This window comes from Achroia grisella, unplaced genomic scaffold (assembly GCF_030625045.1).
Source record: "Achroia grisella isolate CSIRO2021 unplaced genomic scaffold, CSIRO_AGI_Agris_v1 utg1954, whole genome shotgun sequence".
Lineage (NCBI taxonomy): Eukaryota > Metazoa > Arthropoda > Insecta > Lepidoptera > Pyralidae > Achroia > Achroia grisella.
Genome location: NW_026712699.1, coordinates 142,606 through 157,193, shown reverse-complemented (window position 1 = coordinate 157,193; position 14,588 = coordinate 142,606). Strand labels below are relative to the sequence as shown.

The 14,588-nt window shown below is 32.1% G+C and overlaps 1 protein-coding gene across 3 annotated transcripts; it reads right to left on the bottom strand.

Annotated features, from left to right (window-relative positions):
• Positions 1–329: 329 nt before the first annotated feature.
• LOC131841841 (activating transcription factor 7-interacting protein 1) lies at positions 330–14,311 on the bottom strand. 3 transcript variants are annotated; one of them, XM_059190189.1, is made up of 4 exons: positions 14,224–14,311; positions 2,992–4,878; positions 1,431–2,390; positions 330–1,346 (listed from the first exon to the last, which is right to left on the bottom strand). In XM_059190189.1, exons 2-4 carry the CDS (start codon positions 4,835–4,837, stop codon positions 886–888), a joined length of 3,267 nt encoding a protein of 1,088 aa, XP_059046172.1. In that variant the 5' UTR covers positions 4,838–4,878; positions 14,224–14,311; the 3' UTR covers positions 330–885. The 3 variants fall into 3 exon arrangements, with proteins under 3 accessions (XP_059046172.1, XP_059046171.1, XP_059046173.1); XM_059190188.1 differs by lacking the exon at positions 14,224–14,311 and adding an exon at positions 10,885–10,973; XM_059190190.1 differs by lacking the exon at positions 14,224–14,311 and adding an exon at positions 6,514–6,600.
• Positions 14,312–14,588: the final 277 nt, after the last annotated feature.

The window sequence follows — 14,588 nt, the reverse complement described above, 5'->3', positions numbered from 1 at the left end:
TCTTTGTTTCAACTACTTGATTCAAGAAGTACAATACCGATATTATTTCTACCCTCAGAAATATTTCAACTAAATATTTCTGAGGATAGAAATAATATCGAATAAATGTATTTTTTCAGTCGTATTTGAAACTTCGATTAGTAATTACTTTATCTTTCTCTATTTATGATATAATTTATTTCCTGTGTCTTGTCCGCCGGGGGTATATAATGTTTTCCAATGAAAAACAACAAAAACCACATACCATAAAGTCCACACTGAATATATATATAGTAGAATGGAATCACATAAAATCAATGATGGTGGATTCTCTGAATAAAAAACAATAATAAATGTAATAGTCACTTTTTATTTAAAATTTACCAAATGACAGTTACTGGATATATTTTATTTTTTGGTAATCTGAAGTATATATGAACTGAAGAAAAATACGTATCAACGCATACTATTATTGTAACTGTTATAAAAATATAAAATAACGTTTTGTCCAATCAGTCTATATTTAAAATAACATTGATTTGTCTTGTAATCAATCGGGTCTGATTCTATCGAAAGATTATACAAACTTCTTTTTACTAATAGAATTATCCATGTGATTACCTACTTTAAATTTTCTAATTCAGCTAGCTATTTACATTTTCTTGCTATGTAGGTATCTAACATGTCATTATCATATTTGCACGGATAATGAACAATTTTTACAACAGCAATAATTAAAAATAAGACTTAAGTCATAAAATACAACTATGAGAATCATGCTCTGTACACAATATAAAATAAATAACTAAATTATAATTTCTCACTTGCATCCTACATTTACGCCACAATGTATAACATTGTAGGCACCCATATTAACCAGTCAATTATAATAAAAAAACATCAGTCTTACATTTTATTCAAGAGAAGTATACTTCCCGGTATACTAAAAGGACCTAGACGAGATCTAATGTCAACAGCCCTTACAGCAAAATAGTATTTGAAACCTGCCATAAACTGAGTTAAGGTACACGCCATTGGTAAAGGAAGTGCTTTGACATCACCAATTTTTTTCCATAATGCAGAACTAGGAGGCGATGAAGTTTCTTGATAGGCATATAGTTGATAACTAGCAATGTCTTCATAACTATCTTCTAAATAACCTTCAATTTTCCATGATATTACTATTCCATTCTCCACTTTCGATAATTTGAGATCAGGCGCTGGCGGCAAAGACTTCCAATGCGGAGGCTGGTATTGCTTCATAGCATCAGGGAGAGGAGCTGGATGCTTGCTTTGTACTCTGGACATCCTAACTTGGTTATGTGGCATTCTTGCTAACTGAGGTGTTGGAGTCCTTGGTCTTAGATCTGAAATAGAATTTTGCATTTATGATAATACAATAAGGTTATTGGTCACTACTATAGAACTACTTTTAATACAACAATACTCACTTTGTGTTGGCGCTGACTTTAGCATGATTGTCTGGCCTGGTCTAAGGTTCCCTTGTGGACCACTAATGGGTATATATACTTTCCTAGGAGTGTTTTGAGACAACTGTTGTCTTTGTGGAGCCATAAGATTTTGAGATGGCACCAATCGTACTGGTGGTGCTGGAGAATTTCTAGTTGGTATTTTAGATGGTGGCTCATCATCAGTCAAGTCTACAGTAACTGACATTTGTACTTTGTTATGTGGCCGTTTCTCAGCTTTTTGTGCTGGTGGAGAATTTTTAATACCGTTCAATGGAGGTACCGGAACTTTTGATGTACCCTGGGATATAGGTACAGGGGTTTTCATGACAGTGCTGTTTGAAGCTGGCACAAGTCTTGGGACAGGTATTTGTAGAGGTGGAATGGGTTTTATAGTTCTTGGACTTAAACCGGGAGGTCGGCTTGATCTGGTGTTAGGGCTGTTACTATTATTAGGAGTTGCTGCTGATGAGGGAAGCGGTTTTCTTTTAATGCCTGGTTTTTCCGTCATTAAAACTTGCATACCAACTGACCGCGTTATTTTTAAGGGTGTTATAACAGTGTCCTCTCGTTTCTTTTGTTCTTCTTGAACAGATTTTAATACTAATTGAAGATCACGATTTTGTTTTGTTAACATCATAGCCTTTTTTTTATACTCTTCTACATTTTGAGCCAATGATTTTAATTTTACTTTAATTTCACTTAAGTTACTTCTGTCTACAATGCTTTCAACAATTTTTAATACACAAAATTCTTCTAAGTCCTCTCTTGTCATATCACTTAAGCTTTTTTTATATGACTTTAGAAAATTATCTGGAACTAGGGGTTTATCTTCGTCGGGGTTATCTACAACTTCAGTAATATTGCTAGTTTTTTCAGAACCTTGTTGTTGACTAATGTCTTCAGTTTTTTTCTCTTCCAAATTCTCAATAGGTTCATGTTCTGAAATTAATATAAGCAGAATTATTAATATTGGATCTAAGTAGACTTAGTACAAAATCGTGGTAACAAACCTTTGTCTCACCTATCATTACCTAGTAGCTTGCTTTGTAAGCTGTGTTTTGGTTGGGGTAATATGTGCCAGTGAAACTACAGGGTTCAGAGGCACAGGCCTTAGTCCTGCAGGACTACTTGACCTATGTATCGTCATTTATGTACATAAAGGTACGTAGAAAAAAACATAAAAAAAAATTTTAAGTTCATAAGTGGCTCAAAATTTGTGTTACAATAAATATAAATGATTTTTTAATTTGAATTTATAACCAATAACATCAAAGAGAATGGGAATTGTTAGTATCAGTGACTATTAGGCCTATGTTAGCAATGTAGCAAATTAATTCAACCTCCATAAAAACCGTTGTGGTTAATTCGCCACAATGCGCTTACCCTTAATTCATAATTTTTTCCTGTTCCAGTAGTATACTGGTTAGCAGTTAGGGTCTACCGTTAACCCTTAATAAATTTCAAGATTGGACATTGCTATGCTTGCCATTCCAATTACATATAAAATGTATATTGTACTTTATTAAATATAAAAATGTACCTGTTATTATAGTTTCAGAAGAACATGTTTTTTCCAATTCAGATTTATTCAATGTGTCATGAAAATCAGAGTTTACTTTAACTTGAGCCATTATTATTGCAGGTTTTATTGTTTCATTTTTGATTTCTTTACTATTTATATCTTCATCTATTAGCATAATGTCATCATCATCATCAATATTAATGCACTGTTTTTCAGTAGAAATTCCCCCAATATTATTTTGTTCTGTTATTTCAGGAGGGTCATCCTCTTCATCCGATAGGATATTAAGGGTATTCGATAACTTCAATATTGATGACCTAGTACTAGTTTCCTCCATTGGTTCCCTTTGTTTTTTAATTATTGTTGGCTCAGGAGTCTTTACAAGATCAATTTCATCCACATTTGATGTATCTTGCCCTAAATTACTGACTATATTTGATTCCTCAATTTCTGTATCTGACACATCATTTAATTGTTTCTTTTTAATACTATTATTCTTGATTTCTACATTTTCCATACTCTGTTTTCTTTTATCTGTACAAATTACTTCAATATCTTTATCACAAGTTTGTGTACTAAGCACGTTGTTAATTTCCATTACAAATTCTTCATTTCTCTTTTCATCAGATGCAATTTTATTATCGTTCTCATTTTCACTATCTATTTCCATATAAGAATCATTTTGTTTTTCAGGATTTTCACAGTTAGTAGTGACTGTTTTTATACTTTCACTGCCTTCTGTATTCTCTCTTTCAATCTGTTTCTCGCCTTCCAATTCAATTTTATTTTCCTTATTACTGTCTAAGGATATTTTATCTCTTGATTTATTGTTTATATGCTCTTTTAACTCGCACTCCACTTTTTTATCAACATTTGTTCTGTTCTCTCCTAGCCATTTTTGTTCAATATTTTTTTTATCGTCCAACACAATTAGATTATCTTTACTTTTTGAAAGTATTTTATTGTTTTTTTCGTTATCTATTTGATTTGTTACTGTGTCCTCTAATTTTTCGATAGATGATGGATTGGCTTCTACAGTATTTCCTTCCATTATTTTAGAACTATCTGATGCTATTTTACTTACTTCATAGTCATCTGATGGTATTTCCTTATTTGTTTCATGTTCTTTTAAAATAACTGCCATTTCCTTATCAATAGTTACATCTACATCTTCTACTTCAGGTAATTTTTCGTCATCAGATACAATTTTATTTACTTTATCTTCCGGAGATAATTCATCATTACTATCATTTTTCGTTATTTGCTCATTTTGTGAATTATTTAATTGCTCATCAACAATAGGTACATTGTCTTCTGCAGGGCATCTTTCAATTACATTTGCATCATCCAGTTCAATGTTTGTGGATTCATAATTTTCGGAATTATTTACCACTTGTTCTTTATTTACATGCTCTACTGGTTTATCTTCTAATGTCTCATTAATAACTAAATTTTCTTTCTCATTTGCATGTATTTTGGTTTCCTTTTCGAGAAGTATTTCATTACTTTCACTGTTGGAATCATTATTTTCCTTTGTAATAACAGATTTCGATTCTTCTTCATTTTCTAATTTGTCATCCATAATACTAGATTTTTCCTCAGCAATTTGTGATACATCTTTTGTATCTGTGCTATCATTGCTTAATGGTGATTGTGTTAAAACAATGTTGTTACCATTAGATTTATCATCATCAACTATCACATTGCCCTGTGTCTGTATATTTTCTTTGTTACCATTGTTACAAAAACCATCTTTAAGATCCTGTATAACATTGTCAAGTTTTTCAATCAGAGATTCTTGATCTAGATTTGACATGTTTCTCTTAATGTCTGTAGTGGGTTCAAGATCTAATATTAATTGCATTGTAAATCATGTCCCTTGTGACATCAGAAGAGGTAGTACATCTGAAAAGAAAACAAAATAATATTCATTATATCATCATGTTGGTTGGTAGCTGCTGTATTGTATTTGTAGACAGTGACAATACATTCTGAGAAATCCCACATATGTAAAAAATTAAATACTATAATCTATGCTATTGAGTAAACCTCAAAAAGAATCACAAACTGGAAATGCAGTTGTACAGTAGAATGGAATGGAATGGATGAAAATCATTTAAAGAAATAAACTTACATTAAAGCACTTTTGAATAGTCATTACATTTTTTTTAATCTACCGCTCATTCGGAAAGCTGTCTAATCACAAAAAGAATGAGTAAGAAAGTTGCGTGTTGCTCTTTCAAATAATTTTATTATTACTTTACATTTTTAAGTTTAAGTGTGTGAATACAAGTCACCAATTAGCACTAATTCAATTAAATACTCAAATAGAAAAAATATATAACCAACTGGTTAAACAATTAATAAGAGGAAATCATTCATAGTGATTAGAGCAGACCAGACAGATTGACGGATGAGCCAGCCATCACTGCGCTCGACCATATTTTAGGGAGCCCAATAACCCGGCCCACCACACACACGCCACAAGTTTGGCTATTTTAGTGAGCATGACTACTACAGTATATCATTAACAATTTTAAAATATTCACATAAAATACATATATATATACTCTTAATTGTATGCTGTCAGTGGAAATCAGTTGCCAAACCAGAAATGTGATAGGAGTAGGATTCTGAGATTAAAAATAGACATGTGGGCACTGTCAATTGTTTATTCACAACATCAAGTTGACATTGCCTCTGATTACCCCAGTGTGACAATATATTTGCTTATTATATTCCATTGTCATTAAACAGTAATACATTCAAAATCCTTGCAAGCTATTTATAATGTTTTTATACTTATAAAACATATTAGGTACTTTGTTCTTTTACTATAAAAGAACACATTTGGAATGCCAATATACTAATTTTGAAGTGAAATGAAAAGAAATCAACATATTTGGATTCGCTTCATCTACATAAGTAGTCTAAGTGTGTGTTGATGTGCATTGGAGATTGACCCTTTAAACATACATGTGTCACAAATAAAACCAATCCAGACATCTAATCCAGTTTGTGATGAAGAGCAGTCAAGTATGCTCTATTGTGTGTTAGTTCATTCTTTTAGTTTACGTATTTCGAACTCATTTCAGAGAAAGGTAGTACAGGCCAACCTATAGTCCTCTAGTGTTTACTCCTAATTATGAGCTCTAATTTTTTTTTATTATAATGCAGTCATGAATCGCACTGAAGAGCGAAAGTACTTCGGAACTTGTTGCTATAGTTCGTCTATGCTCTAACGAACGATCGTTAATGAACTACACAAGTCTAGACCCTATTACGTTATCAAGTTTGAAATGAACCAATTTAGAAATTTAGTGCTACTGTAAAGAACATATTACTAAGCAGGTAAATCTTATTATATTATGTACATGTAAATTAGGTCTCGAAACCGGCAGATATAAGTTGCAAAAACAGTAAATTTGACAATCTGTCAAACTCAATTTCGCTACATTATGCACTGTTAATTAATATTTTGTCTTAATTTTAACACTATTATATTACCCGTGTACTTGCACAATTTTAAAAATAACGTACCTCAATACGAAACAGTAATGAACATTTTGTTTTAATATGTAATAAAAAAAAGCAATGTTAACGTAATTTTCGAAAATTTGAAATAGAAATAGGTTATGGACAATACAAAATATTACTGCTAACTATATCACAAAAAAACAATTGGAACAAACCGCACAATATCAAAGATTTTTAAATGTAATGCGAGAAAATTATTTTTTATTTCATTGAAATATTCAATACATACAAAAGAGAATTATTAATTATTTTGACAATATTTCATATTTATGACAGTCACAACACAAATAGGTTTGTCTATGTCACTAAATATGGTGATTTTTGATAGGATAGGCTTGGGACTATACTATAATGTCAATGTCAACATCAGGTAGTGACATCTAGTGAACGCTACATGAAACATCAAAAGATTAAAAGCATTCGACATTGCAGTATGCTAGATCTAAAAGTAAAGTGGTATCTATATAAATAAGACAGAGAAGAGAGAGCTGTGGAGACAGAATACTTTATCACCACTCCCGCACCAATGCATATTAATATAGAGTTTATGTGGAATGGACTCTGAATGGACTACGAAAACTTAACTTACTTAGAACACTTACTTAAATATTCATAATTTATGAGTATTGACATATTAAAGCCAACAAAAAATAAGTAAGTACATTTAAGTTTACTACGCAAATCCATTTAATTACACAAAAAGATTTTCGTTGTGATACTATACAATTTTCAACTAAAATAACAAGGAATAAATAATATGTGGCCATCTTTTTAGTTAACCATAGAATAAAATTTATTATTGGTACTCTTCTAATTTTAAATTGCTAATTTGCAAATAAAGGAAAGAAAAATAATATAACTATTATCTAGTGACAACTTTCTCCAGAGAATCTTACAGTTGATACAATCAAGATTTTCAAGAGTTCATGAGTTTCTGAAAATATTTATTACCGTTACCGTGCATTGCCTATATCAATTTAATACTTTTTGGTAAGCAAAGTTATTATTACTTTAAAGTTATTTCTTTTATATTGGCACTATTCTAATGCTGTTAACAGCAGGTGACCGGATTCACGAACAAGGATTTATGGAGAGGCGGAAGGTTAACTCCCTCTTGATAGATACGATTTTAGAGTACCTATATTCCTTGTGTATATCTATGATAATACTTACGGAAACTGAATAAGTTTTCACAACGCATAATCGGTTTACGGTTTGAAATAGAAATAAAGGCATGGATTTTAATTAGATATCTCGTATGGATGTTTTTATTGTAACTCTTTTTGAGTTTTGAAAATTACTAAAAATAAAAATGACATTTGAAATAGACAGATGAATGAATGTGAGGAATAGAATGAACTGGCGCTAAATGCACTGCAAAAAGGATTCATAGTTGTTCCACGCTATAAGGTAGCGTTTAACGAAGGTTGGCTGAAAAGGAATAAAGGAGATAAAGCTAGCATTGCGCAGAATCTGCGGACTAAAGCGGACAGATCGGATTCCTAATATTAGGTGTGTGAGTTGAGTTCAAAGAAATTATAACTAACGAAAGGGCATGTCACGTTGGTTCAGATGAAAGGAGTAGGTACCAGATAGAGCTACGCTGACTACTATGCTGTTTACGGTAATGACGATATTAATGTGAAAGAATTCTGTAAAAGTTTAAGACCTTAAAGACCTGGCATGAAGATAGACAGCAGTAACAGCATGTATTATATGTTAAAATAGATAGGATGAATGAAAAATGGATTGAACTTTACAAGACTAAAAGTTACGTAATCAACAAACTAGCTAAATAAAAGAACATATCAGTTGAATGTGTATTTATAATTAAATTAGAAAAAATATTCAATGTCAAGGAACAGTAGTACTTATATAAACTCTAACACAAATAAGCAGACTTAATGATTGAATATAAAAGTGGCAATATTAAAGGAAATAAGATAATATGAGAGAAATAAGATACAAAAAAATTGTATACAAAGTGTCTTGAAGAATCTTATTCGTCTTTCCAACGAAAAAGTGGGTCATCGGCAGGAGTTGGCCTTCAGCCGCTCCATAATACATAACTGCCGCGGGTTTGGAGTGTCATCTATACTGGCCCCCTATCGTTCTTTCAAGCTGTAAAGGCCAGCTGCGTTCAATAGATCGAAAAAAAACTCAATTAGAGCAAAAACGTTATGAAAATTAATTTTATTTACATCATATCATCGATAATATGGCGCTTTTAACTAGAACGTCTGTATATTCATTAATAGTAAATCCACTATACCTCGGGCACTCAGTGATTGATATTTATTATTACAAGAAGAGCACTGTAACTTGGTATCATATAGTTTTAATTCAAATGGATTGGTTTGAAGAAGATGGTCGAATAGAAAGCGAGTCAAAAGTTATTAATAATTTTGACACTGGAAATAAACAAATGTATATAAGAATTTTATCCGTTAATAATGAAAAAGTTAAATGTTGTTGGAAACAGGTTTGCTCTTAAGTCTATTTTATCTTGAAATATAGTGTGATCAGAGTTTGAGATTACCAACACGGACAGTTTGAACAGAGTTTTCGAGATCAGTAATATAATTGGAAAAGATTTAGACATTTGCCTAACCGAATGATTGAAACTACTGATCATTTTAACTTTAACTGTGAAGCCTTATCATAGAGCTTTTTTCTTCCTTTTATTGTCGGGTCAGAGTATGGTTTCCGCATCAAACATAAAGAATAGCCTACCTCCCTCCACCCCCGGGACGATAAGAATACCGTTTCGTCCGTGGCGTTATAAGAACCCGATATAAATAAATAGATAATACAGATATAGATTAATTTACTTTTAGATATAGACTACTTAAAATGTCTCGAGAAGAAATAGAGTGAACATTGTCGATGATAAAAATGATTGGTGAAAAGAACTAAATATGCCAATACAGTAGGTTTCTATAATAATGTACTTAAATGAAAAAGAGTTAAAACATTTAAAGAAGATGTAAAAGCTTTGAAGATTTATCAACCAGGTGAGGTCTTTACCGAATTCTCGAAACAAATAAATCTAGCTAATAAATAACTAGAGCCACAGTAACCTACATCTCTAGGTCTCTATCTAGAAAATACTATAGCACTAGAAAATCTTTTCAAGTAGATCTTTTGATATTTGTATATGCGGAAAGATCTAATTTGGTATCATTATTACAGTAAAAAAGGAAAATTCAATACAAAATAATTACAAAATTATGTAAACATGATTATAAAGAGGTAAACCAGATTTGATATTTGCTCATGACAGTATGTATGCTAACATAGAACGCCAATTCAAAATGGCGGACGGTCTGTTGCGCGAAATACCGGAATTAAATTTCCCACTCACTTGGTGTTGAGCTGCACGGTGATCGCCAAGTCAAAGTAGAAACTCCTGATACTCACTATCACGCTCGAAAGCCATGCTAGCTACGCGAGTAAGAGTGAGATGGAAATAGGTCGGGAATGCAGCCGATGTAAAACGAATGAGGTGAAGGTGGAACGGAGCAGAGGGTTATCGAACGAAAACCAGAAAACGTTCTAACTCATTACTTCGCTCAAAGAAGACTGGGAATTATTTTTAGTTTTGCAACAATTATTCAGAATGCTTATTTTTAGATATTTTGTCTTACTATTGTTTACCTACGTAGGTTACAGGTCATCGTGACTTTTATTGGTTAGATACTCCTACAAGTAGGTCAATAAAAAAAGACTAGAAAGAAGTTACTAACTACTGACCTAAAATAATTTAACAAATATTTAAAATTGAAAAGTGAAACCTTTATTTTTTTTTTATTAAAAATTGTTTCCGTATCCGTCTCTTAGAAATTTAATTCAATTTTTTTTTCGATCAACACAGACATCAAAAGTATATATATTTTTAATTACCTAATGGAGGTAATTGACCAAGAAAATTCAGAAATTATGTACAATTTAAATAATACTTATATAATAATAAATGTTTAAAACCAAAGGTTTACAATCTATGATCTTTTTCAAATTCTTATTGACACAAACATTTTTTGTAGTCATACAGAACTGAACACTGTAGCCGGCGAAATAAAGACCATATTAGTTTATACAAAAGGTCATAAGAAAGACAACATACATACCTACAGCGTACTTGAAAATTCAAGAATAATAAAGTTAATACTTGCCAAAAATTAAAATTGTCGGTAGACATAAAAAATCAACAGAATATAAAAATTTGAAAGTATAATATAAAACTATTCACTGTCAGTAATAAAACAAAAAGATCTGCACATACAATAACCAAATATTTCAATGTAATAATAAATAATAAATCAAATATTTTAATTTATTACAACATTCCATAATAAATTGTAAGTAGGTACCTACCGAATATGATTGAGCAAGAGATTCCAGAAGAAGAAGAATAACCGAGAAGATTTTTAATTGTACGATACGAGTACTCTGTTACGCGGTTCTAACAGCACTGGCGACAAGCAGAAAGAGAGAGAAGAAAATGGCGGACGCAACATGGCGACTACGACATACTTCGTGATGAGTACACGAAGTATAATATACAGAGTAAGCAATGGACAGAAGCTACGTAGTGGCCTGTTAAATATAATAATGTCGGGGCAAGCGAGACAGCGCAATCGATAAACGCTAGTGTACGAAAAGGTGCGGCTATCGGTCGCAGAAATGGAGATCGTTAACCTTCTACACGTTCGTTACTCTGTAGGCCATGAGTACGTAGGCGATGTATATATGTATATATCTATATCAAGCGAGGTCACATAGATATGATTCTCGTTCTCTTGCGTTCTACTTCTGTTAATGTCAGCATAATCCAAATTTGATCATTTGTTCTTAGCGGTCGCACAAACTATGTAGTCTTAAAAATTTTAGTCTATAGTCTACTGTTGTTATGTTCTAAACTTCTATCTATAAAACTAAAGACTATTGTATATATAATATAGGCTGATAGACAGGTTCAGTAAAGAAAACGGACAAAATAGACAAGTATTGTGTGTTTTCATTAATCCTAGGTTTTAACCATCTAGTTCTCTAAATAGTTTTATCAAAAACAGAGTTTGTCCTCTCAAATAAGTACATCGTCAATATGGCATTGACAAATCATGTTTCTATACAATTTAGTTTATTATCCAGTTTGATTCTTCAGAAGAATGTGGCAGATCATTAGAAAGGTTCTTATCCTTACTAGAGAGAGACTTCAAGAGTGGAAACGGGTGTAAAACGTAAAAATACCCAATTTAGTACCGTGGTCTTATTGAGGACTCTGGCTGGCCATGCGATGTTGCCGCTCCGTTTTTATAAACGCTCGCGTCGAGTCAGGTCGTTTGACTCGATGCCGAATCCAAGTCGAGTTTAGCCGAGTACAGCCGAATCCACTATATATGTCGAATTACGTCATCATAAAAATAGATAGGGCAGCTCTAGGAAAAATACTTAAAATTGTGACAGAAGAAGTTCTTCTGTAACAACTGATTAATAGACAAGTAATGATATAGAGACATTTTGTTGTAGAGGTGCTAATTTTATTATAGATTTTGATTTAAAAACAATACAGATGATTCAATTACTTGGTTTTAAACCAAAAGAACAGTATACAGTTTATTATTTAGGACCATGAAAAGAAGACACCGTAAGTAAAACAATACCTGTATAAAAAGCGTTCTCTTCCTACGTACAAAGATAATACTACTTCAATGTGCCCAACAGTGGGACGATAATGAATTGTCATGATAAGATACTGAAATAACTATATAACGCAACAGATGTACTGATGTAATATTCAAATATGTAAAACTAATAGAGTACAATTAGAATTCAAACTATGTTTGCCTTGTCTTATGTTAACCAATTTAAATAAAACGACAGTGCATTAAATAAAAAGAAAAGAAGCAAGAAAAAAGTAAATGTAAATTAATTAATAATTCATCTAAAACCGATTGCCCTTAACGTCAACACTACGTAACAGCGATCAAAAAATTTAGGTTCGAGTACATTGCGCGGGCGTGTCCCGTAAATTATTATAGAACGATCCTTCGCGCTATGTGAGCATACATGGTAATGCAAGTAATAATAACATCGCAACGAGTGATAGAGTTGTACCAGATTGTGTATGACAAGGTAGAAATAGCATATGTCGTCTTTAGAATTAATAATAACACGTACAGTTTTGTTTTGAATAAACAAAAATCTGATTACCAAACTTTAGTAGAAAGCCAAACGGTGCAGTTTTAGAAATTGATTTTCATTCTGAATACACACTTAAATTGATAGAAACTGAACAGGTAGGCTATTTATAAAGTTCATAAAAAATAAAGATTTAGTGTTGTTCACGGCATAAATTCAAAATTAATCACCTAATTTGTACTGATATGTTATTCGAATATTTTTATTCTACGGATCACTCACATAAATTGAAATCATAACGAATGATTACCATTGTCATATTTGGAATCGAGGAGTCCAGAAGGATCATACTGCGTAGATATTTAGGGTGTGGGAGAATTAAAAGACGAATATGAATGAAACAGGAATACTACAGCAATTGAGAAATAAATGAGAGCGAAAGGGACGATCGTATGATTCCTGATAGATGACGTTCATAATGTATGTGGTAGTCAAACTAATCTAAGATAAGGAATGCTTTTTGTATTAATATAGTTTGTTGTTAAAGTAACAGACTTAGGAAAAACATAACAAAAATCTGATAGCTTTTATAGAGTAGAATATTATGATTATGTGAGATTGAACAGAATAATCAAGAAATGAGTTATAATGACGACACGGTATGAAGTCATTGATTGACATGTTAAGACTGGCAACGTCGGAAAAAGAAAGAGCATTCTAAAATTTATATTTTCTATTTATGCTAATTTGCCAATCGTGATAAGTTATCATGTGCATTAGAGAGTACTGCCATACTAAACAGGTAATATGTTTTACTTGAAGAAACTATTATTAAATGGTCAATGATATCAAGTACTACTAAATGTTCTACGACTGCTAACTGACTTCAACTTTCAATATTGAATTGAATGTTATCATTCCAGTGAGCAGTGGCGAACGCGATCACGAGAGTGCAGTACGGCAACAGTGCCGGTCTACCGGGTTGAACGAAACTCTTAATGCGACGTTGCCGCTCTACCAGTTCTGGCAAATAAATTCTCTCTACTCTATTGTATAAACAGCGGTAGTGCTCGGCAGTCTGGCTTGGCATGATCTGACATACCTATCTCTGTCTACTCTACCTTCTACCTTACAATGGTTAGAATATTATCGAACACTAAAATGAAATGGCGAATTTTTAAATGCTGATTTGACTATAATATTCGAGTTTATAATGCCCAAGTAAATATAGACTATATTTACTGGGAATTATCTATCAAAAATATCTCGAAATAATCTAATAAACTAACTTTAAAGGCCAATAGATTCCTGTAGGTATCAGGTCTAAGCAACTGACAGCCTAATCCTCTCAATAAAAACAAAAACAAACTATGAAAGATCAAAAATCTCCATATCATCCCCAGAAAATCTAAATAACATAAAATCTTTAAACGAAGCATAGTAATTTATAGAACCACCTACATATACCAGAGAAGGTACATTCTACATTATTATAGAATGAAACTTCTGTTTCTGCTTCCGCAACAAGCTATAATAAAAAAATATTAATTATTATACCTAAGTAGAACTTACCCACTTCCAGAAGTCTAAAACGGGTTGATGATTCAGAAGCAGTAGCTGAAGATCGTAAACCGCAATCGTATACCTTCACGAAGGAGAAAGGATGATCGAATGCACAGCTGGATATTTCACGAATCACAACCTGCGGTCGGTACGGGCGCCATCTTGTCGTACATCGCTTCGCGAGCCAGACAGAGATGGCCATATCTCTTTGCCATTATTCTTTGTACTTCGTATTTTTAATGTGGTTCTTCTGCAGGTAGAATTATCTGTATTATGTGGGTATAAGTACCTACTACTTTATTCTAAAGTTACTCATTCTTTCTTTTTCTTTCTTTGTCTCTTCTGCATAATTAAGCTTTGGTACTATTTTGCTA

Excerpts from the sequence above, each read along its gene's own strand:
- LOC131841841 (XM_059190189.1), bottom strand. The coding sequence starts at position 4,837 with ATGCAATTAATATTAGATCTTGAACCCACTACAGACATTAAGAGAAAC. Across the intron at positions 2,391-2,991 it reads TTCTGAAACTATAATAACAG|AACATGAACCTATTGAGAAT; the intron begins GTACATTTTTAT and ends TATTAATTTCAG. Across the intron at positions 1,347-1,430 it reads AAAGTCAGCGCCAACACAAA|ATCTAAGACCAAGGACTCCA; the intron begins GTGAGTATTGTT and ends ATTCTATTTCAG.